Source organism: Notothenia coriiceps, unplaced genomic scaffold (assembly GCF_000735185.1).
Source record: "Notothenia coriiceps isolate Sejong01 unplaced genomic scaffold, NC01 NC01_scaffold00037246, whole genome shotgun sequence".
NCBI classification, from domain to species: domain Eukaryota; kingdom Metazoa; phylum Chordata; class Actinopteri; order Perciformes; family Nototheniidae; genus Notothenia; species Notothenia coriiceps.
The window spans coordinates 9,795,293-9,820,577 of NW_011369947.1; the positions used below are offsets into that span (position 1 = coordinate 9,795,293).

The 25,285-nt window shown below is 39.7% G+C and overlaps 1 protein-coding gene across 1 annotated transcript in view; it reads left to right on the forward strand.

Annotated features, from left to right (window-relative positions):
- The window catches only part of LOC104966382 (thrombospondin type-1 domain-containing protein 7B-like), a 50,146-nt gene that overhangs the window by 755 nt on the left and 24,106 nt on the right, over window positions 1-25,285 (forward strand). Inside the window, exons 2-6 of the mRNA XM_010795568.1 lie at window positions 1,148-1,414; window positions 2,278-2,456; window positions 12,548-12,553; window positions 14,248-14,381; window positions 15,282-15,438. Of these exons, the coding sequence (XP_010793870.1) occupies window positions 1,148-1,414; window positions 2,278-2,456; window positions 12,548-12,553; window positions 14,248-14,381; window positions 15,282-15,438 (743 nt within the window). The remainder of the gene's footprint in view (window positions 1-1,147; window positions 1,415-2,277; window positions 2,457-12,547; window positions 12,554-14,247; window positions 14,382-15,281; window positions 15,439-25,285) is intronic.

Here is a 25,285-nt window from a genome sequence, read left to right on the forward strand (position 1 = left end):
TTGAAGTACATTTTTGATACCATTTGAAGTACATTGAAGTACATTTTTGATACCATTTGATGTACATTTTTGATACCATTTGTGAGGTTCTTTTTTATAATGTGTTTTAATCAGTCAATGTTAGAAAGAAAATGTTAACTTCTCACTTTGTTCTAATAAAGGTTTTTATTAGCACAATTGTGTTTCTGTGACTTAATGGTTCTGTTAGACTACATTTAGTGTTATCAGCATATTATAATTATGTGACAAAATTCCATGCAATTGGATTAAATAGAACCAACATCGTAAACACATGTTAGTTAAGCTAAAGTAAAATATATCAACCTGAAGTATTAATTTTACATTGGATGAATGAGATAAACATGTGTTGGGTTAACTAAAGTAAATTATGTCAACCTGAAGTATTAATTTTACATTGGATGAATGAGATAAACGTGTGTTGGGTTAACAACAGTGAATCATGTATTATGTACATATTTCACTTAAATTAGAGTAACATAATGTAATTGCGTGGAATTTTGTCACGTAATTAAATCATTATGGTTTAACAAATCATTTTTTTGAGTGTATCATGCAAAATGCACTTTTGTAGGTCTTTTATACATGAATATGTGTCCCCGGTGTTCCAGGGAAAACACAACCCTCTCTATTTTCCTCCATACCCAAATCTCTTAAAAAGGGGCTGCAACGGATCTGATACGGACTGATCCAGATTTGAACACTTCTATGACGTCACAGAAGTGGCGCTACGGCTATTGGGCCAACTCCACCAAGCAGGAGGAGACAGCCACGGACATTGCCGTTGGAAAGCGCTGGAGACGCTGTAGTACATATGCCAGGCCTGTAGATGGTGCTGTGCTCACAGAATCAGCCCATGCAAAGACAGTGTTAAATTGAGCGAAATGAGGAATGGCTAAAATGCATGATCTGGTTGGTATTTTTAAAAATAAAAACTATAAATATGCCTTATATAGGTATGGTCCTACACTATATTATTCAAATATAGCATGATAGGTCCACTTTAAATAAATGTATTAAAGCATTCAGTAGCGCTTACATTCTTTGAGTACCAAGCACTATTCATATACATTCGTCACCCAGCCAGTGACCAGTAACTCTGTATTGTTTTGTCCATCTTCTCCTTTAGGTCGTAGTAAAAAGAAGGAACATTGTCTGGATAAGGACTTGTACCCGCTCGAGGACAGCGAGACGTGTCCCTGTGATGAGTTTTTGTCGCAGCCTTTTGGTAACTGGTCCGCATGCATCCTCCCTGGCCCCTCGGCCCCGGGCTCCCTGCAGGGCTGGATGAGCCAGAGAGAGGTGAAGGAGTGCGGCCACGGGCTGCGCTACAGAGCTGTGGCCTGCATCAACCAGCAGGGACACCTGGTTAACCCCTCACTCTGCACAGACTCAGGTAGGAAGCACAGGAGTATGCTGCAGTTACTTGGTATTTTACTATTTTTTAACTATAATTGGGCCTCACATTGTGTTCTGGATAAGGATTTCTTGTTGGGTGGCTCTGGTTATTTAATTTTGATCTAACAAGTCAGCTGTGAGTCACAGCCCTATTTTTTTTATTTTTAAATAAATGGTCAGAATAATCAGACATTGTGATTTTGTTAAAGCCCAATTATGAGATAATACCATTTTATTTTATGGTTTTAATTGAAATGTTTTTATGTTTTGTTTAGTTTTAGCACCTTTGTCCTCTTTTTTCTAAGTTGTCCAGAAACTACAGCTACTTGTTTACTTTAATAATCGATGGATCATTTGACAAAAAATATTGTCAATTATTTAGATTCATTGTTTAGGTAATCTTCGATGTAATATTGGCAGGAAATGCTGTTTTCAGTCCCTTAAATATTGACTTTCTGATTCATTATCGTATTGAACTGCATATATTTGTATTACAATGAAAAACAAGGCATTTACAGACATCACCTTCAAATATGGAGTAAACCATTAATCAACCACCAGAGGCATAATAGGCAGATAAATTGATGATGAAAACAATTGTTAGTTGCTGCCCTACAGGAGACAAACAAAACACATTATTTATACAGTGTGCAAACCCTTAAGCAGTCTCACTATACTGTGTTGGAACACTGTATGCGTAATCATTAGTCAGATAATTATCTCCTGGTGTCAGAGAGAGCAAGTCCAAGGTCTGGAGGGGTGCAAGCCAGTGGCATGTCTGTCTGACATTATTAATTTGATCCTCACTGCAGCCGCTAAGCAAGTCTGAATCAGGATTCCCCTTCCAATGTTCAATTTCAGGCTACATGGTGGAGGTTTGCCACATCCCTTGCCCCCTGGACTGTAAGCTCAGCGATTGGTCAGCCTGGTCCTCCTGCAGTGCTTCCTGTGGCAGCGGGCTGAAGATCAGGTCCAAGTGGCTCAGGGAGAAAGCTTTCAACGGGGGACGCCCATGCCCCAAGCTGGATCTGAAAAATCAGGTGAGGTGTGCACCGGTGCTTATACAGTATGTCCACAGTACAGTACACATTTTGGAAAGTCACTGCTATTGGGACAGCACACAGATACTGTAGCTATGTTATGAGTCTGTCTTAAAATGGAAATTATTTCATAATGGAATTTCTTAAGAGCCATTTTGACCCATTGTTAGACTGTCCAACACTTGGTATTTTACAGTTATTATGGACCTTTTATATTGAGACACAGCGGAAATTACCAAACAAGGTAGAGCTCATCATCCATCTACATTGTTCTTCTTCCCGGATTTGATTGATTCCGGTGGCTCATATAATTGAATGCAGATGAGGTCTCAGTCCACCACCATATGTAATGGGGAGAGAGTCCATGCTAAATGTGGGAAAATATGCTTGTTATTCTAATAGCATTAGCACTGCTACTGCACATACAGCATTCTCTTACTGGAAACATTAGTAAGCAGCATGCTGTAGTTCATAAAAATTATTCACACATCTCCAGTGCGCTCCAGTCCTGTTTCAGTCGCATGAATACACAGTGGCACTGTTGCATTCTGCTCACATTTCAAGGATAAGGTTTACCACCCATCTGCCAGTGGGCCTCCTGGGTGACCTGTTCATTTTCTGGTGTCTCCAGTCAGACCAAATCATTTGCCTTGCAAGACATGCCCTTTCCTTGACATTAAAACATGGCGGTGTCAAGTAACAAAAGAAGGGGGGGTTTGTGGGCAGAGAGGAAGAAGTGGACAGATGGGAGCGTTTGATATTCCGTAGTCAGATTTTATCCGTAGCGCTGAATATTTTGTGACAGCACACCTCTCTCATGAGGTCACCGTTTAAAGAGGGGACGTGTTTTATGAATGCTGCCTGTATGCCTGAATGGGCTTGAAAGGACACTTTGTTGTAGAGGTCAGTAAGGAGATGAGCATGGCTGTGTGAAAAATATTCCAGTGTGTTCAAGTGGAGATTTGTGTACAGATGGTTAAGTGCCCACTAACAAGGTCTATATGGCCCCTGTAGTAATGCGCTGTAATAACTCTCGCCAATGAAATTGGAGCTCGCTATTGCCCATGACCTCTTTTATCCTGAGGGTGGACGGGTCCCCATTGTTGACTCGATCAAATTGGCCATTTATGGAAAATTACACCTGTCCAAAGTGTGGGTGGAAAGATAGTGTAACCTCTACTCTTGTTCAATAAGCATGTTGTTTTATACAAGGAAACTCAACTTCTTGACAGGGTTTTAAAAATAAAACTGGTGCACTTCACAGCTCTATTCGCAACTGCTGCCAAGCTCTTCATTTAGTCTCTGTTAGGGTGCAGCATGAGAGATATTATTCTCATTCCTAATGGATATCCACCTCTTTCCGTTATCGCCTGCTGTGAGCTCCTCTTTAGCCAAAGTGTGGCCTCGCTCCCACCAGCAGATGTTTCCCCTCGAGCCCCGGCCAGAAGTGACCGGCTTGACAGAGATGGAATTTACAGTGCGTCGCGACTCATCCTCTCATCACATGGCTGAGTGAGCAAGTAAGATAGGGGGAGAGATAGAGAGGGAGACAGCGAGTAAGAGAAACTGCCACCATGAAAATAATGAGCAAAAATGGCCACAATGCTGAACAGAGTGTGTGGGAGTGAAGTAAATTGTAAGAGTGCTGTTAATGTGGTAGGCCTTAAGATTGTATGCAAAAAAAAAAAAAAATGTAGATGAATAATTAATGTGTCACTCACCAAGAACAATCATTTTGGATCTCTTAGTTCCCTCATATTTGAGTGTTCACATGGGAATAGAATAAATTAAGAACTATATTCCACTAGATTTTTACTCATTCTACTTTAGGCGTGTTTTCAATAAACCCTAAAACCCCAATACAGCAATTGTCTAATCACAGCTTGGCAACTGTAATTGGCACAGCAGGCCTGTCAACTTTGATTTCTCTAAGTTGTTGAAGCGGTGTGCATTGGGCTGTAATACGACCTGTTCCGCTCTTTATTAGATTATGTTACGTTCACCCTCCACACCCCGATACACACCTTTTGTCTTGTAACATTCAAAGTGAAATGTGCTGTTTACACACGCAGAACATAACGTCATAACTTCTGTCTTACTTGGTCAATTATGTGAGCTAAGTAGGCCTGCATTAATGTGTACTTCCTTCGCTTTTATCATTGTACATTTTACATTAAAAGGGAAGCTTTTCAGAAGTAGAAAAGTTCATTAACGATGTCAATTGGGTATATAAATGATCCATTAAAACCAGTTTTTAGAAGTGGGCAAAGAATGGGCGCAGAAAAAGTATTCTGAAGGCACAAGTAAATTGATTAATGACAGATTGAATGTGGAATGTCAAATCTCTATTTTAATTAAGTCAAACTGACGCATCCAATCTATTTCTAAATCTAATGTCCAAATATTTGTATTAGAATAAATTGTCTGTTAAACTCCCTGGTGTGCAAGAAATTTGTTGACTCCATTAGAATCTATTTTAATAAAATAAAAAATAAAAATATTTTACAGCTTTTTTTTTTATTCATTTAAAACTACCAGCAAACATCCAAATGCTGATGAAGGGATCTTCGCAGATTGATTTGAAAATACGGCTATTTGTAGCCCATATTTTAATAAAGATGTCCTGAGAGACTGCTTCAGAGAGATGTCAATGCAGAGCACACAAATGGGATCTATAATTACAGGAGATTTGAATTTCATCAAAAGTCCCACATGAGTTTACCACCAAATGCTGGGATATCAAGTTGTATATTTCCATATACAGTAATGCAACAGAACTGTCTGCCAGCCACTGTGCCAGGCAGATAGTTATTTTTCATTTTAATAACGCCTGGGGCCTCCGCTCTCTTCACACTGGCCCTATTCTATGGAGAAACATCCTTCCTGTCCACTTCAGAGGACCCTCTAGCATATGGTGTGTGTGGTTGGAGGTGTGTGTGTGTGAGAGCGGTCTATTTTTGGGTGACGAGCTGGAATGGGACACAGGGGAAAAGCATTTCACCATTCCTCTTTTTCACTTTTTCAGTTAACTCATTATTTTTTGGGGGACAAAATGCTCCATACAGTTAAATATCTTATATAAATAATATTCCTGTCATTATAATTGCATGATTTGTTGATTGTTGGACTTTAGCTGCAATGGTCTGCAGCTAGAATGCAGCTGAATCAGTACATCGTCCATTTGTGCTCTAATGTTTGAATCTGCTTTGTGAAAGTGAAGGTCACATTGATGAAACAAGGCTGGTTGAATAGGATGTTTTGCCTTGATGCTTTCTGTTTCACAGATTTATTTTTGCGTTGTATGAATGCCACATGCTGTATAGACAGAGAATGAGCTTTGATTGGAGAATAAAGACTCTTTTAGTAAGCGCTGTAGCCCTCTGTGCCTTAAAGGTAGGGTAGGTAAAAATGGAGAAACCAGCTTGAGTGCGCTAGAATTTGAAAGTACACAACCGGAAAAAATCTGCCTCTTCCTTCAGACTTCCTTACAGAGCCCCTCCTCCAACACATACGAACTCACACATGACCAATGAGGGCACGAGATAAGTTTGTGCACAGATGGAAGTCTGACAGGCAGGTCGGCCATCCAGTTATTTTAGCCGGGCCGGCTAAAATGATTGGTCGTGCTTTTTACAGTGCTACGGCTTCCACAGATGACATTTTTCATGTATTTATTGTCAAAGCACTTTAGATATTCATTGCTATCGGGATGTTAAGAGCATGCCATGGAACATAACAACAAGTGTTTCTGAAGTGAATTACCTACCCTACCTTTAATGCGACCTCTCAGCTGTGAATGTATTTCTGATAAATTCCTTTTTCATACTTGCTACTTACAACACTTAGCTAGATTGAGCTCAGAGAAAAATTATTATCAGATAATTTACAGTACTTAATAATTACGCCACTTTCATGTGCAAACCCTTTGTATGATGAACATGGGTTCAAGTTATGTGTGAAAACACAAGGTAAATGTAAAATATATTGAATAGAGGTGTTGTGTTTTGGCAGTAATGAATTGCCTCTTTAGCAAACATTGTAATATTAAAATCATAACTAATACAAAAAAGAATCATCTGCTTAATGGCAAGCCTGTAAACTATAGACATACGATTCCAAAGATGCGCACACCTGACAGTATGCCGCGGTCTAACATGAACATGCAACGCATTCCTCTGTCTTGCTCTCAACACTTTTCACCACCTACTGTAGCTGCTAATGCCTTCCAACATCCTGATCATGCCACTTCTGAACAGATTCATGAAGGACATAATCATGTGTGCGCTCCACAATCACTGCTGAAGAGCGCATTTTGTGACTTCGAGCAATGACCAATTTAACATGAATGGATGCCCACAAAATGCGCACAACGAGAGACGAGTATAAGTCATTATTTTTCTTTGTGAGTGTCTATTTGACAAATGCTTTTATTTACCGTATATATTAACATTATCAATTTAAAGTTCCAGAGTTTGCTGCTAGTTCACCAAACTAACCATGTAGTGCTTTTGAGGGGCTTACATGTACTTATTGGATGTCTTGGCTCAGTCAGCTGGGTGTTGTGAACTTTGCAAATGTAAGTAAGCTATGCATAATATGCAGCTTGCTGTTTTTATCAAGATACTTTAAGATTTACAGAGCACCTAGAAGCAGTCAGATACAGTTCATTTAAGGCATTCATTTGTTGAGGGGTTGATATTCCTTCCACAAAGCTCTCCTTTTAGGCCATGTCATTGCATCTAGGAAAAGCACTATAAAAATCCAATGTATTATTATTGCTCCTAGTGGTATGGCCAAGCTAAGCGCTCATGGTCTCTGTTATCTACCTTAGCCCAGTCGTGGTTGTTTCTCTTTAAGAAATTACATTTCATTTAACTGACGCTTTTTATCCAAAGCAACTTACAATTACGAAATACAGGACAGTCTCCCTGGAGTAATTAAGGGCTACTGTAAGCGCCTTACTCAAGGGCATACTAGTGGTGGTGCTCCTGATGGGATTTGAACTCACAACCTACCGAACTTCAGCCCGCCTCACTATCCATTAGACCAACACTACCCCTTAACAGTTAGAAATATATTGAGATGACTATTAGTTACAATAGCGGTACATTTTCAATAATAACATTTTTCGTTTTGAGGTTTTCATGTTTGTTGGCATTGTGTTGCTGAGCTTCCTTTATACCTGCCTTGGTATACTGAGGTTACTTGTAGAGTGTAACATGTAAATTGGCTTGTTTTAAGGGGGAACAGAACAACATTTTAGGTAATCTAATTCAGGTTTTCTCCACACACTTTCTATCAGCACCATAGAATGATATAATTAACTTGTTAAGTGTTTGACTGCTTGCCCTGCTGTTCCTAATGTCTTACTGTATTTTAGACCTAACTAGATAAACTCTTGTTAAACTTGCTTTTCACGGAGTATATGTTGTCTGCTCCAACTCCAAACCTTGAGCTTCTAATGATCCCATATCGAAATCTCAGTATATTTCACAGGTTACATGTTTATCCCATCCACATATTTATGAACCAAGACGTATAAAGAGCAAAGACTGCTGCTGCAGAATGTATTGTGCCGTGTTACTTCCAATCTTTGGCAACACCAACTCTGTAATTACGTTAACCTAAGCATAATCTTATTGGTCACGTAACTTCAACACTTCCTAGTTATCTGGACCTGCCTCCAGTGCAATATTAAAGGCAAGTAGCAGTGCCAAACACACAAGGTTAAAAATACAGAAAAGCATTGGCACCACCAGGAGGATTTTAGTGTCCTGCGTCTACTCAAGAACAATTGTATATGTTGACTAGATGAGCATAGACTCTCACGAGGCTGGTTAACGGATGAAGAAAGTTGGTTCTGTCCTGAGATGCTCTGTTTGCATCAAGAGTATGTGGGATTGAAAGAGTGATGATCGAGCTATCTTTTAAGTTCAACACCTGCCACCCACTGCGTAGAACCTAAGTGCTTCTGGCAGCTCCTCCGGTGATGCTCCATATAGATTACATGAAAGAGACACCTATACCTGCTGTTTGAAGTCTCTACAGCCACTGCTACCCGCATAGACCACAATAGCACTGATCACCTGGGCCCAAAACTTTGAATCCCTATCTGATCAGATCAGATTTGGATTTTGGGGAGTTCAAAACCAAAAAACAGGATTAGGATCACTTTCATATCCGATCAGATCAGGAAATCCAATCCAAGCTTTAATCTGGATCAAATCTTCAAAATGGGTAGTTCAAACCAACAACACAGGACTGGATTATCCTGATCCCACCAGAGGGGTGGATTTCCAGTGGATTACCAGAGCAAAATGTACTGTACAATTTATTTTTAAAATATGTTTCAATTTAAATAAGATGGCAAAGTTTGTTAACTGAAATAATACACAATTTTTAGCCTTCATGGGAAATACATTTAATTTTTTCCATTTTTGCTCACGTTTGTGGTGGCCTATTTTGTTTTCAACCAAATGTTGATGACATAAATGTTTATGCTCATAAAAGTATCACAGCAAAGATTGTCAATCACAAATGTAATTTAGATTAAAGTAAAAATATCTTCAACAAAAAAAAAGTCCATCATCTGTCATCACCTTTCAAATAAAAAAATATAATTAGACATTATAGATGTCTCTGCAATGTGGTCTCTTGTCTTCCTTNGGAATCCGGTTCACTTCCAGCTCCAAAGAATTGTCGGTCTAGAGGCAAGAGCTTCGGAGCTAAGAGGCGGCGTCGCTTACATCGAGGCGTGCAGGAAACTAAACCCACCATCAGCTATCGGATGGAATCCATACATGGGCTGCATAGGTTGAAAAGTATAAAGTTGGAGAAGTCGTTATTTAATTTAATCTGGCTTTGCTTTAAAAGCAACACGATCATCGACCCGACGCAGTCCCCCGTTGTTGTTGTTGTTGTGAGCGCCGTTGGGGAGCAAATCAGCGTTGTAAACGGTGACGTCATGACGCAGCAGCGACAGCACCATCCCGGCTCTGAGTGGTGTGAAAAAAGCGGGAGCAGAAAAGGGAAACCGGAGCTGAACCAGAAAAGCTCTAACTCGGAGCTAGAAAGGGAAAAGCGCTGGTGTGAAAGTCGCATTTGTGTCACGAGAGAGAAGTTGGCTTCTTTCTCACTGATATAAGGGGGTAAACTTTCTATATACAGTCTATGTGGGTACCAGGAGAGCCTTGAATGCATTGCTTGGGATCTATTACCATCTTTCATTTCCCCATACTAAACAGCCCATGGCATTTCTATATAATGGATGTATCTCAAATATCAGAAAGAGATAAAAGAGAAACATGTTCTTGTTTTTACGCCCAGGTGCTAAAATTGTCTCTCTCCTTCATTAAGAAGAAATGCATTTATAGCCAACTGCTGATAGAGCTACCTAAGGCCAATGAGGTGTAATTAATGTAGAGTAGTACTTGGGCATGTGTTTTTCTCCCCCTGTAGGCCCAGTTCAAAAAGTGAGGTGTCTCCTTACATTACAAATCATGCATATTATTAAGGCAGCTTAAAGCACTGTCACCAACAAAAGGCTACATTTATGAGCCTCTCGATCTTAGCGTAAAGCCTCCAGACACCCAGATGGTCCACAGCCTATATTTCCGATAACAGTATACAGGTTTAAACAGTCAGACCCATGGGGCTGGCAGTTGTTGTTGAGACTGAACTGTATTCTGGATTTACCATTGTTTAAGAAAGATTGAATTGGCTATTACGTGATATTAGAGCTCATTCCCAAGCGTGTGTAAATACTGTATGTGGTAAAGACCTTTCACCATTCAAAGTAAATGAAGTGCCAGTTAAACGTCTCTGCTAACGCACTCCTGTCTGGTTTAGCTGTGTCCTGGTTATATAATACAAAGTAAATGAGAAAATGAAATTATTCCAGAGATGTATGTAAATAGCGCTTCATGGTCCATTTCCCTGCGATAGAGTCAACACAGCAGCCCAGGAAGGATGACAGGCATGCATCTTGTAAGGCCTCGTAAGGTTCATTGACATTCTTGATGGTAAATGACCTAGCTGGAAGACTTTGAGAGGGAGAGAGTATGACATGTAAACCAACTTAGTCGCTCAAATTAATTTTGGAGCAGTGACGGTCGTGTTTCTCGAGGCTATGGGTGAGTGCTAATGTGATTCTGAAAACATGGAAAAATAAAGCTGATATAACATTGCAGGTTCACTGTGAGTGTTGTACAATTGTAGCACTGGGTGTTGCTAACATTTTAATACAAACCTACAGTACAACAATATTATGCTGTAGATAGATACCAAACATGGCCCGGGTTATTATGCATGCCAGGGAAATTTAGCTTGCTGCCTTATTTCAAACACAGTAAGAGGGTGAGTAGCTCCGTACGCCAAGTTCCACAGAAAAACATCTTTAGATTTTTCCCGTAGCATACCATGCTGCTTTGATCTCTTCTTTCTTTTTTCGTGGCAGAGTCGTGCTCCCCTCAGGAGACCAGCTATATTATCCCCCCCAGCCTTAATTCATCAGGAAGTGTTAAGGGATCAGTGTGTCAGCTCGGCTTAAGAGCAGATGACAAACTGAGACTTCTCACTGCCTTGATACAGAGTCTCTTGTTGCTCTGACGTTGTTTTGCGGATTTTGCTATCATATTTTATGCTTTCCAAATGAACGGGTAATTTGACATTTGTTTATACAGTGTGTTGGTTTATTGGATCAGGTTGTTTGTGGCTGCCTTTAATCTTACATGCTCTAATGCAAATCATTTACAGTTGCTTAGATGTATTTTTCCAGCAAAAACTACATTTATTTTGGCAGCAGTGTGTCTTTCCTGAGCACAAATAGAGTCTTACTCACACAGGCAGCCATCCTAATGGTGGCTTTATGTGTTGGCACATTTTCAACTTTTCTTTTCATGGGTGTACTTGAGAGGTCATCATCACATGGGAATAGACCCACTGTTCCTCATAAGACCCATTGTTTCGAACTCATCCATGGGCCTTTTGACAGTTATAGCGCGGTCTATTTGAAGTTGTAGTCACACTATGACAGTTAGTGAGATTTAACGAAGACTGTGCTCCTCTCTAAGGCTCTCTCTGTTTACAATAATAAGAATGTGCCATTCCTGCAGAGGGGTTGTTGCTGCCTCTCCTGTGTCTTTCTGTATGTGTGTTTACTTGTATACATATACATTGTTATACGCACCAACAGCCTATATTTACACGATGTATGTTTGCATGGAGTTTTTAGCACGTTTGAAGATGTATTTCGTTTTTCTAAAGAGAAAAAATGTAGAAAGTTTCCAAATAGTGCAATTTACTTTACATGCAATACACGTTTGCAGAGACATTTCAATGTACAGACATTATTTTGCCATTTAAGAACAGGAATTATTATACTTTTAAGCTGATCCAGGGCGAGTGCATGAAGGAATGAATGAAGACAGATTATATGCCTATTTTGGTTTCCAGGGGGCTTTGCAGCATACATATAGCTACAGTATGACCATTTGTCACTGCATTAAGCTTACCATATTTAGCTTTCTGTGAGACAGATAGACCAGTATCGTAGGTTTTATCATTACAGGCAGCAAACTTAGTTCTGTCTTGGGTCAGAGGTTTTATTTTATAAAGTTCTTTTAACTGTGAAAAAATTGTTTTCTTGTCGACAACTCAACAATCACTTTTAGTAACCTTGTTTGGATACAGAGCACACCTCCGATATATGCTCATTCGCGCTGACTTCCCTCTCGCCATCTCAAGACAAATACATTTCTCAGAGTTGCCTTCAGCTGCAGGGCCGGCCATTGCACAGCTGTTGCAACCAACTGTAGCACTTTAAAACTCTTTCAACTCTATGAATCATTCAGTTTGGCAACATATCTCTAGATTCACTGCAGATGATGAAGTATTTCATCCTCGTATACCGTCATTAATGAAACACTTAGCAGCAGAATGCAGTTTTTCGAGAAAAAGAAAATCTAATTTGCGCAAAATTATGCATTGCTGTCACTGCGGGCAAAATCTAAACTAATGATCATATCATTGTTCTTCTCTCCCCTGCCCAACTTCTGGCTTGTCATGCACTGCTAATATGGACATCCACGCAGGCTCAGGTCAGTGCCGTTCATTCTGTACATATACTCTGCTATAGCTAATGAAGACTAAATGCATGTTGGATGTGTCACATACACTCCTGTGACCCTTTTGGTTGAGAAAAAGAGCATTAGTTTAAAAGAGAGAGTGATACATGGATGTGAAGTGCATTGGGATGATATTTCATCTGCGTATTAACTGGAGAGATTCAGATTGGATTTTCTAAAGAAGGACTTACTATACACAATTATTCCAATAGTAGGATAAAGCTTTTGAGGGTGTGCAGAGCCGTGTAATATCATTTTTGTATTAGCTATCAAAACAAATATTTTAGAAGTGTCTAAAGCCGAGCAAAAGAGCAGAGGATAGAGATTAATCGATATTGCTCATTTAACCAATGAGACATGTTGGTCTGTATTAGCTGATCTGTTATGATAGCCTATTCATCTTCGTAAATGTGTGCGACCTAAGATGTACTTCAGTCTAGAATCCAGTACTTCTGTGTCGGAATGCACAAGCTTTACCCACCGAAAAAACGTTTGACACCTTTTGTGTTATGCCACTATAACCAATGTTGCGAGTGTAATGGTCACATGATTTCTGATTAAACAAATTGTATAGGTGCTCAGTAAAAAGTGTCTGCATTTCAGGGAAGAAACTAGATTATCGTATTGCTTTTTTTGAAAATGCCCTGTCAAGCTGGAATTGTGTTTCTACAGTAGTGGTGTAAAAAGTGCAGAGCAGTTGCCAGTTTACCCAACAGGGGCATCTGCAGGGACAGATGGGAGATGATGAGGGTGTGTAATAGGCATCTGTGTGGCCTCTGGGAGAGGGAATACTCAACGCTCATTCCTTCTCTACAGTCTGCAGCACACACACACACACACACACACACACACACACAGACACACACACAGTTGCACACCCATTACAGCTTGTCATAGCTTTTTCCGCAAATTGTCCTCTAGAGTATACCTTTTACTGTGGCAGACTGTTACATAGATAGAGAGTAAACATGTGTTTACAGGAGCATTGCGCTAGCTGCTCCCTTGGTAACAGAGCCATGCCAGAGTCACAGGTTGAGAGGGAGGAAGAGAATACGCTCTACATCCAGCAAACTGCATCCTCGGCTGAAGGGCCTTACTGCCATGGTCATTTTCCTTTCACACATCGCATACTGTTCCCTCCATATTATACATAGGTTAGTCATAATACATTTGTGTCCTTTCCTGCGGTGCTCATTTGTAAGTTTAGAGCCCCACTGTGGTAAAAGGTGCTCTTTCTTTAGTTCTGGGGTTGAGTAATCCTTTTCATTTCTGATACTCACATTATATTCCAACACTGAATTTAGAAAATATCAGGGTTCTTTTCAAGATACAAAAAGGATTACTGGGTAATTTATACTAAACTAATGTCCACAGGGAAAAAAATTCATTAAGGGCAAGTGTTTGATTTTGAATACAAGAAGAGAATGCTACCATATGTTGTAATTTCAAGAGGCATGTTGACATATGGTTTCAAGAAAAGGGCAAGAAATTAGGCCTTGTTGTTTTTTCTCTTAGTGTTACATTAGGTATTGTGTATTATGAAAGTGAAAGTGTCCCAAATATGTTTTATATTCCCCAAAACGTTCTATAATCCCCCATATGTGTCCTTTTCCTTGTGTGTATGTGTGTGAATTTGTTCATGCGTGGATTTGCATGCACGTCTTCAGGTGTACGAGGCTGTGCCGTGCCACAGTGACTGCGGCCAATATGAGTGGAGGATCGAGCCCTGGTCCATTTGTACCATCAACACTGTGGACGACCTGCCAGCCTGCGGGGAGGGAGTCCAGAGTCGCAAGATCAGGTCAGTGAGCGGGTTAGCTTGGCGCGCTGCTAGCCTGGCACCACAACACACACTGGCAACAGTCCTGTAGCTGGCACTCACACCCGTCCTGACACTTGCAATGCCAGGGGAAAACAAACAGTTGAAACAAACTGCTGCTTACTTATGAGAGTTGTTAGGTTTTCCACAGTGCCTTTTTAGTTCTGTTTAAAATTGCCACAGAGGGAAGCAGTGAAGGTATGTCCTTTTTTCTGCAGGAAACATGTACAAGTGTTGGTTTTGGATTATGCTCCATCAGAGGGTGGGTGTTATTGTGTGAAAAGCAATTTAATTGGTCTTGTTTAGTATAAGCCTACCTTTGAGTGTGAGGTAAATGCCTAGCTGTTGAAAAGGCTTATAAATCTGCATTTTGGTAGACCAACAATCTTGGAGTTAGAAATTGCCTCTTATTTTCCACATTTTTTAAATGTGCATACAGTTTGAAACTTAAACACCTGCCTGTTTTTCAGGTTTGTCACATCTTTTAACAGTACCCTCAGGAGTGAAAATATGCTAAAAGTGTATCTGATTTGTGATGATTTTACCACACACAACATTATTTTCTAAATATCTAATCTGTTTACAGCCTAGGGTCTTGATTCAATGGTAAATATTACAGTCTGTTTTCATGCAATACTTAGTCTTTTGAATACAAAAACAAAGTTGCCATTGATGTAGTGAAAAGAGTACTATCTAAACCCGTTTTATGCAGCAACATATTTGGAGAGACACATTGAAAACAAAATTGTGGAGACTTTAGAAATAAACAACTTGCAAAAACTCAACTGTAGAAACTTATAAATGTGTATGAAAACTCAAAAAAGGACCCAGTTAGGAGTGCCCATGAGACTAGTTATTAAGCTGCATCTGCTGCTCTGCTAGGTGTGTGAGGCAGACTGCAGCGAGTGGGGAGAACAGCACGCTGGAGGACGGTCTGTGTGATCAGGAGGAAACCCCCGATACAGCCCAGGTCTGCTTCCTGGCCTGCCCCAACGACTGTGTCATGGCACCCTGGGGTCCCTGGACCAACTGCCCTGTGGTGAGTTGACTTACTGTTTCCTTGGTTGGTTGATAGGTTGACGTGCAAAGTGGGATCATTTATTGGTATCATTGAAAACATGTCCAGTGTCATCAGCATAAAAGCGAACACAATCTTTTCAGAGAAGTTTTTAGTTTTTTTACACATTTTTAAAAATCCCTGACATTATTGGTGTATTTGAAAAACATAAATATTGTATTTAATATGTTAGTGGGAAGCTATATTTCACATGTTTTTCCATTTTGTCATGTAATTAAATATGTATTATTTAATTATTTTTCTTTGTTAATATTCAGAAAAGTAAGCTAATTGTTTAAGATACGCTAAAACAAAATGTCTGTCTTTCTCACTTTCTAAACCTGTACATATCATTTAAAATGAATGGTTTTTTAGGCTGACTTTTAAGTCATCACATTTCCAATGCCACTGCAATTATTTAGTCTTGCAATAGATTTAGCAATTCAAATGATCAACAGCTGCAGATTAAAACAGTCAAAAAAACAAGAATGTTTCATCAGTCTTCCTAAAAAATGTAAGGTTAAAAACATTTTACTTACACATGATGGAGATGTTTGTAATTGTTGCTAATAAAATTAAATGTTCTTAAGATCTCTTGAGTGCATCCACCAGCTGCTCTGTAACCTTGTGTGGTTTGAAACTGCTCTTTTGGTACTGCTAATGAAATTGAGTGTAATAATGTGCCTCCAATTTTCGATGCCCTCAGTCTTAAACTTAGCACACGTCCCCCTGTGTGTCCAGCCCCAGGCTACTGGTCACCCGGCCACGTAGGCGTGTTATATGTTTCCTGTCAAACACAACAGCTCAGTGGACCGGAACATTGGAGTCAGAGCAAGAGCAGAGTGGGAAAAAGAGATAGAGAGAGAGATTACTTACTTAGTCCGAGTTTTCTCCACAGACATTTTGTTTCATTCAATCTTTTAGTGAGCAAGCTTTGGCAGACATTTTAACATCAGTAAAAATCAGCCATCTAATGAATTTGCTTATAAAATAATGCTTAAACTGTTCACTAGAAAGCTCATTAAACTGTGACAGCCTTATAAAATGTTACTGGTGATTTGTTTCAACAGTTAAATCAACCCAGAAAACATTTAACACACGTAGTGCAATACAGTGTGTAGAGAGGATGACTTCTGAAGTAGGCAGAGCTCATAAACAAGAATTCAGAAATGGTACTGCTTTAACAATCAATTTTAGGACACTAGGAAGCAGTGAAACTCATACCATAAAAAGATGTAAGATAACTTGGGATGTGAGATTTTACACAATGATAATGAAACAATAAAATATATTTTATATTATACTATACCGAGCCCTTTCCCAATAGAACAAAACACATCAAAGTGAAATGATTCTGCTCACAATTGTCTGCATGAATTGAACCGCAACGGTTTCAAAATCTAACGAAGGCTCTATACATTTATACATCAGTTTTTATTATAAAACACCACTGGTAGAAGAAGAGTCAAAGGTTAACAGTTATTGCATTCTACAAATGTTCTATAAACCTCACATTTGCAAAACTCCTCAACTAAGTCTTTCCATTAAGTACAGAATAAACCCACCATGCTTTCATGGAGAAAGCACCTTTGTGACAACTGTTGAGTGGGTCATTATTCATCAAGACATTAATGCTAATCTTAAAAAGACACATCCTACTTCCTGATGTCCTGGAAGAAATATAAGTGCTTTATTTCGCACACTAACTTTTGTGAACACAGAAATGTTTGGTGTAAAAAGGCTAGTCCACTGTTTTTCTTAATGAACATGGAGTAGTTGTACAGCCCTGGGCCATTCCTGTACTCAGCTGGAATGAGCATTGTGGGATTGTGGGGGTCCGAGGGTGACACAGTAATGCCTAATAACACTTAAAGTGTTTTATGTATGTAAAAGCCAACTGTGTCAATAAAAATGCTATTATGGGGGGGTCGCATTTAGCTCAAATACCCTCTAGAATAGAAGCAAACCCATACAATCGATAATAAACCCAGTGCAATCTTTATGGTGAAGTAAACATATTTCATTAAAGTTTTGTTTGTACACAATGTTATTATGTTATGAGTACATATCATCAATACATATTTTTATTGAAATAAGGCTCATGTGAGATAATGCCCTGCCTACACTTTCCGCCAAAAGAAACCAAGATTCAAGGCTTTATTGTCTTATGCACAGCAGCTACAGGAATATAGGACATAGAACAGATAAAACCAATACAAATAGTGCAAGAAATAACAGAATATAAATAAAATACTGCAAGAGAATGTTGTAAGATGTGCAAGTAAATAACAGAGTCTCTATACACGTAAATGAAATATGATATAGATAAATAAATAACAAGGTGCAAACAGATGAATGTTTATGGAGGCACTTGTGTTTTTTCTTTCTGAATTGTACATTTTAATTTAGGAAACAGTATTCAGTAATGTTATAAAACTTAAGCTGCTTCAAAATTGCATTATATATAATGAACTGAAATGAAGAGAAAACGAATGACCTACCCTGACCTGTGAGGCAGGAAAACAAAATCCATCAGCTCTCATTACCGGTGTGTGTTTTCATCTTGCAAACATACTGCACATCAGGAGTGGGCGTACTCCCCGTGACACCACTCAGTTTACAGTTTGGAAGCTTTTGCATGGATGAAGATTTTTCTAAACTTTGGCTCTTTTACGTCCACAACCAAACGTGCATTTAAAGAGCCTGTGACAGCCTCCCAACAACTGTTGTGCAATGAAATATTGGGCTACTAGTCATCTCGAACTGTCAGTTTAAAGGGTGACATGTGATCATTTTAACAGTTGCCTTCGCGCACCCCCTAACGATCACATGATAGGCTGGCCGGGGAAAGGCCATGCCGGGTAGCCCTAAGCAGGGGCTAGTTCAGGCGGTGACGTGGGCGGGACGGGTGTGCATTGACAGTTTGCCCCCCTCGGAAAGCGACGCCCCTTTGCCACCTGGGATCACAGGGCTAGCCTCACCCTTATTATGTATTATTAGGTAACGTAAAATAGGTAATTTAAGGGGTTGTAACAACCCATTTTTTTTTGTGTGCGGAAAATTCAGGTACAACCACATGATGTTGATGTTTTCGTAGCCAAACAAAAGAGTAGTCCTTTTACGTCTGGCCTAGTTTGTTTGTTAAAATTAGTAGTAGGAGTTGCTAGTACAATTACATGTTATACAAGCCGGCTATAACTGTACCTTTCGTGATTATTTACATCAAAGTAGTTGAACTCAAATGGTTGATGTTTTTATTAGCTAAACAAAAATATAGTGTAGGCTGCCCTTTAAGTCGTGCGAAGTGTGGAAAAATTAGGATTAAATTAGTAGTAGAAAGTGGTGCTAGTAAATACAAATACAACTTATATAACATCAGTTGAAGTAATTTTGCAATATTGCACGGGATTGAGTCATTAAGTGGTAAAAGATGCGTACTGTTGTGTGGAACAGTGGCACAATCGAGAGAGGGCGGCGTGTCACTTCGCAAAGGCGTAACTGCAGTGAAAGGCCGAAGGGGGTTTTGAAGTTTTAACTCAGGCTTCCTTAAAAGGGGCGCTGACAAGCTTTTATAACTAGAATAGCCATGCCATAGNGCCAACTCCACCAATCAGGAGGAGACAGCCACGGACATTGCCGTTCGAAAGCGCTGGAGACGCTGTAGTACATATGCCAGGCCTGTAGATGGTGCTGTTCTCACAGAATCAGCCCATGCAAAGACAGTGTTGAATTGAGCGAAATGAGGAATGGCTAAAATGCATGATGAGCGAAATGAGGAATGGCTAAAATGCATGATCTGTTTGGTATTTTGAAAAATAAAAAGTATATGCCTTATAGGTATGGTCCTACACTATATTATTCAAATATAACATGATAAGTCCACTTTAAAATGAATACATCTATTGATAATTCAGAACGACAAGTCTCTAACTCTATGAGACCCAACTCAGTAACACACATCATATAGCTTACCATGTGACTTTAATGAATATGCCAGAAATATGCTGAAATAAAGATTCTGCCATAACACCACAGTAAGGGGAGATGTATTAAGCTTCTGGTGGCATTAAAGAAACATTTAGAGGACAAACTAAGTCATCCACTGAGAACCATGAATATCTCGTTGCAATCATGGCAATACTATATTTGCAATCCTTTTAAGATATTTGAGTCTGGACCACATTTTAAGTGCCTTGGAGTTTTTTGATATTTCTTTGTATTCAAACTATTAGGTATTGATGAAGCAAAAAAGCTAAACATTTACTTTCCTTAAAAATGTTAAGAATACACTTTTGGATAATCAGTGTTTTCATTGATTACCTTTTGCATTTCTAGAGTTCATGAAGCGTTACACACAGTTTAACCTCAGTTGTTGAGGCTTTGTTATTGATCAATTACTTGATTAACAAATAATTTCTTCATGTGAAATGTCCTTTTACAAAATAGCCTCGTCACTCCTGAGAAAATGTAACACCTTCACTTCACACAGATGGGAGTTTTAGGGGCTCATTAAGCCGGTCTGGACGCATGTCTGTGCAAAAGACAGAACTTTAAAAAAGGTCATGTGATAAATCTTTGCGACATTATAAAGTCACAGTTTAGTGCTGACTGCAGTTGCTGAATAATGATGATTATTTTTAGCTTTTTCTGGTATGTTTATCTGAGTTTGGAGGTGAGTTTCTTAACATGCAGAGTGGAGGGCAGATGGTGATGTGAGCTGCAGACAGCAGACGTCCCCTTTAGCCGTCCTGTCGTCACGCTGAGCTTCCTGTCAGGACACTTCGCCCGCGGACACTCAGCGGTGACGGGGACGCGTCCTGCCATCCAGACACGGCCCACTGATCGCGGCCTGATAGCGCCCAGGTTGACCCTGACAGGAGCTACAGACTCCGCTTAGCATGCAACTTGTCCGTCCTTTTGCTGCTCAGCGTGCCGCGAAAATTCAGCGAGGGAACGCTCCCCAAGGTCGCACCGAGAGAGAGAAACGAGGAGGAAACAGGTCTCAAAGTCAACTGTTTCTACACCTTTTCCTGCCTGATTTGATCTGTGCAATACATACAGGGCTTTCAGAGCAGAAATGCACAAACACAGCACAGTGTGTCTTGCTGTACTGTTTTCAGCCTGACAGGTAACATCAGAGTGTGAACCACATTTCATGACAACAGTTGTATGGGTATGTTCCTAAAAGGTGTGAATCTAATGCATGTCCACTTGAGGAAAGGTCAAACATATCCTCTAAGAACCATGAATGGATCAACTAGATAAACATTTCGAGGTCAAACAAAGTCATTTCCTGGGAACCATAATGTCAAACACCAAGTTACATTGCAATACTATAAGAGGAAATATAATACACATTTTCAGGTTCACAAATGTGTTTAGTGTTTAGTACTGTGACATGTTTCCTGGCTTTAATGTTCAAAAGGTTCTTTAATTGTTCTCATAGTGAGGAAACTAAACTATACTTCTATTTATTTATTGACTCCCAAAAAAAGGTCTTAATGCTCAGAGGACTGTGGAGACTCAGCGGTGGCAGGAATACCCAGGTCAACCATGACAGGAGCAGCAGACCTCGCTTCACACACAACCTTCCTGTCCTTTTGTTGCTCAGTGTGCGGCGAAAAGGCAGCGAGGGAGTGCTCCCTAAGGTAGACCCGAGAAAGAGAAACAAGTCTTAAAGTTAAACCCAGAGGTCAACTGTTTCTAAGCCTTTCCCGCCTCGCTGTGTCTGAGTTTGGAGGAAACATCGTTGTGTGAGAGCAGGGATTCACAAACACAGCACGCCGTTTGTTTGTTTCACACTGTACTGGTTTTATCCTTTTGGGTTTTTACTCTCAATCCCGTGATTCAACCTGAGCGCTGAGAGATTACACAACTCCTGTCCACAACCCACACACTCCAGAAGGTAAAAGAAGATTCAATCTTACTGTATTTGTATGTCTTTGAAGACAGCATCAAACGACTGAGCCCCTTCACATCTCCCCAAACATACTTATACATCTCCAAACTCTATCTCCAATCACCCTCTTAATATACATATTTCTATATTTACATGTATAACCTCTGTATACTGTAACGTATTGCATAATGCTTGTGCACTACTTTGATGGATCTTAAAATTATGTACAGCCATGCTTCACATGATCTCTGGATATGAGGCACCTTTCAGAATAGATTTCTGAGATGACCATAAGAGGTTTCGTATGGATCAAAAATGTGTGTTTGCTGTTAGCGTCGCAAAGTGTCTTGTGTAAAGTAAATATTTTCAGACAAAGTCCAGACCTGCTGCTGAATATTATATTATCATTTGGAATAATATAACTTAAATATGTTATACGTCTGCCACTGGGGAGGATATTCAACATCTGTGAATTCAATTATGCTTTCTAAATCAAATCATTATTTATTGAATAATAAATCCCCATTGATTGGGAATTAACAAACAATTCTTAAACCACCACATTTCTAATTTAAAACAATGAAAATCTGCAAATCCTCCGGCATTCAATTAATTGTAAAATCACTTTCTGTGAACTGACTAATCCTTTTTGACCACTTGTTTCAGCTGTGATGTATTGTGTGAGTGGCAATATAATAAAAGCCCTTCTAAACCCCACAACAACAACGTTACAAATCCCCTAATATAACAATAGGACATTTTGGCTATTTAAAACTTTAATAGCGATATTTATGTCTGTCGTTCAAACTTGTATGTACTCTGTCAATCTAAGGGTTCAACCAGAGTCAGACCACAGACATGCAAGCTGCAGAATACAATTAAATCTGTATTTTATTTGGCCTAACATCTGCACAGACTCTTTGAACATGCAGCCTTTGAACAGAAAGTTAGCCCTGCAGTTCAGGATGTGTTCAGGATTTGATCTGTAGAAAAGCACTAAATAACCATCGCTTTCTGTAAGCAAGCTCTGAAGCATTCTCAAAAATGCATTTGGAACCACATGAGTGCATTGTGCTTCAGTATCTCATCACCGCAGACTTCACAGATATCCAGCTGGGATGTCTGTGGGAAATGAGGTTGATGTATGTGAGCTGCCTATATGTTGGTACTCTGCTAAGACGGTTTGATTTGTTTGTTTGGAAGTTTTTAGGCAATGTCTTTGATGTTAGATTTTCTCTGAAAGTGAAACTCTGTTGTTCATTTAGCCATGAAGGTTTAGCTGATCATGCACATTTCAAACTCTCTATTTGTATTTATTTAACAAGATAATGTTTAAGGAAAATCATCCTGCTTCCACTGTATCAACAGGTATTTTAGCGAAAACAACATTCTTGACAATTTTGTAAGAAAATATTCGTTGTACAGTATATGTACTGCGGATTGTTTTAAGCAGATGAAACTGTTTTCGGATGTGTTTGTGGAGACAGCAGTTTAGCTTTTGGCCTTTGGGTGGAGGTTTCCCCATTCCCATGCTAGGAGACAGCTGTTCTTTTTTTAACGACTTTTCCAGACAACATTTTAACTGAAAATCCAGCGATCAGGTCACAAAATCCCCACAATGCATTGGAACTGAAGCGGGACTGCAAATTATTTTTAGAGACCGTACTCACAGCAACGAAATAACAGCATGGCTTCTTTAATCAATATTAAATATGCAGTCTCCGTGGTCTACATTAATGGGGAGGTATGTGTTCCTTTTCAGGTGTTACGATTAACAAATAAGAACACAAGTCAAAGACACCAGCCAAGAAAACTGCGTACCGATTTCTTGGCAAGGCGTGTTTGTAATTATCTTTATGAACTGGCTGTAAGATAAATCCCTATGGTCTTGAATTAATCATTTCGAGATGTAGCATCCATCTTCTATCTGGCTCACTGTCCATCTGGCTCCACCTCGCTCAGTCCATACTGTGTGACCTTGGAGAAAATGAACCCTCAGAGTGAAATGTCAGACAATAGCTTCATGCTCTGCTTCAAGCCGTCCTCATTTCCATGCAGGCCATAAAACCCTCTGAAATGTGTTCAACGTTTCACAAATCATGGACGGTCTCCATCTTTAAACGTCGCCCTCCACTAGAGCAGGAGGACATCTTTACAGCCGCCCGGCGCATCGGGCCGTCGGCCAGCCGCTCGTCATTAGGAGAATTTACTCCTCGCAGCCGAGCGCAAGGACCAGATGTGAAGCCGTCTCCCGGGCTGCCAAACACAGCGAGACGCATCCCGCACCGAGGGAACGCTTTCTGCAGAGCTGCTCCATCACTGCCAGGAGGAAACATCGCACGGATCTCTGCAGCTCCGCGGCCCTCAGCCACAGAGCCAGCTGTTCGGAGAGGAAGTCTGAGTGCAGAGGAGAAGAAGTCCTGTGGTTCTCTGGCCGAGAGGGACTCCTCCAACATGTAACGCTCTCCAGTGAAGAGGAAGTGGAGGAGGATGTTCACCTTTGTCTTATATACAGTATCTCTCTGTCTGCATTTTATCACGAGTCATTGGTTCAGTGCATAAAGCTACTGACAGGTGGAACTAATACAAAACAAGAAAAACACGTCCAAACGTTTTCCTCAGACTGATTCATCTGTGTGATTAATTATTTTTGGCGTTGGATTTTTGCTGAATAAAATAAAATAAGGGTGCTTTGCAAGATTGGAAGTTTCCTACAATGTCAGAGTCATGCCAAAGGTTTATCCGGTGAAACATTAGACCGTCTCACTTTTTGACTACTCGACCCCCTGCCTGGCTGGTCTACCTGCAAGTGCCTTTCAACGTCTGCAGCTAATTCAGAATGAAGCTGCTTGAGTAATTTTATCTTTCTAATACTACTAATAATAACTCTCCCATACTACTACCACTGCTCTGCTGCCTTCACTGGCTGAACGAATCCGTTTCAAGACACTGGTACCAGCCTATCGTGCTGTGAAGGGATCCAGGGCTTCATACACTTAACACTTCAGCACGTGCACTTCATGCTGCATCAGCCAATTGGCTTGCCTCATTGTGGGTTGGAGCCAGCTTCCCCTCAACAAAAACACACCCGTTTGCTATCCTGGCTCAAAAATGGTGGAATGATTGATAGGAAAATAGAAATTCTACATATCATCCTTCACAAAATAAAATCCCACATGTTTTGCTTGTACCTTGACAATTATACTTTTTTTTTTAACGCAAAACAATATAGCACTTAAAAGGGTTAAGCCCATTTGAAGCTAATGCACCATCACTTACAATGCTTTGGCTTTTTTGAAGAGAATATACTTAGGCTACATGTTTCTTGTTGTTCTGAGTTTGTATTCTTATGTATTTTTGTAAGTATTGTGAGTTGCATTAGACAAAAGCATCAGCTAAACCTGAACCAAAAGTAGCATTATAATAAAAGGTATGTTCTGTTATGAATATTTATAATTATCTTACATTACTGTCTTACTTTTTACACCTTTTTGTTCATAATTTTACTCTTCTTTTTGTTCGTAAGACATTTCAAGCTGTTGGAAAGGTATCATATACATACATCCTATTGTTTATTGTTTGATTAGTATAGTACATGGTTGTTTTGCCTGAGGCATTTCAAGATAGAGCATGCAGCTTAGGAACCTGATGACACAGTATCAGTACAAATATATTTTACACTATTTTTTTTTAAATGCTAATAAAAGAATTAGGTGTTGAATTTTGCAGCAATGACTTCATGTTGTTTCCATTTAATTTAATTAACAGCCACACGTAAACTGATAGTGGGCTTGAATGTTAATTAGTCACAATACTAATGTGGAGCTGGTGTTGACATTTAACAACATGTTAATACTGTCCACACACACACACACACACACACACACACACACACACACACACACACACACACACACACACACACACACA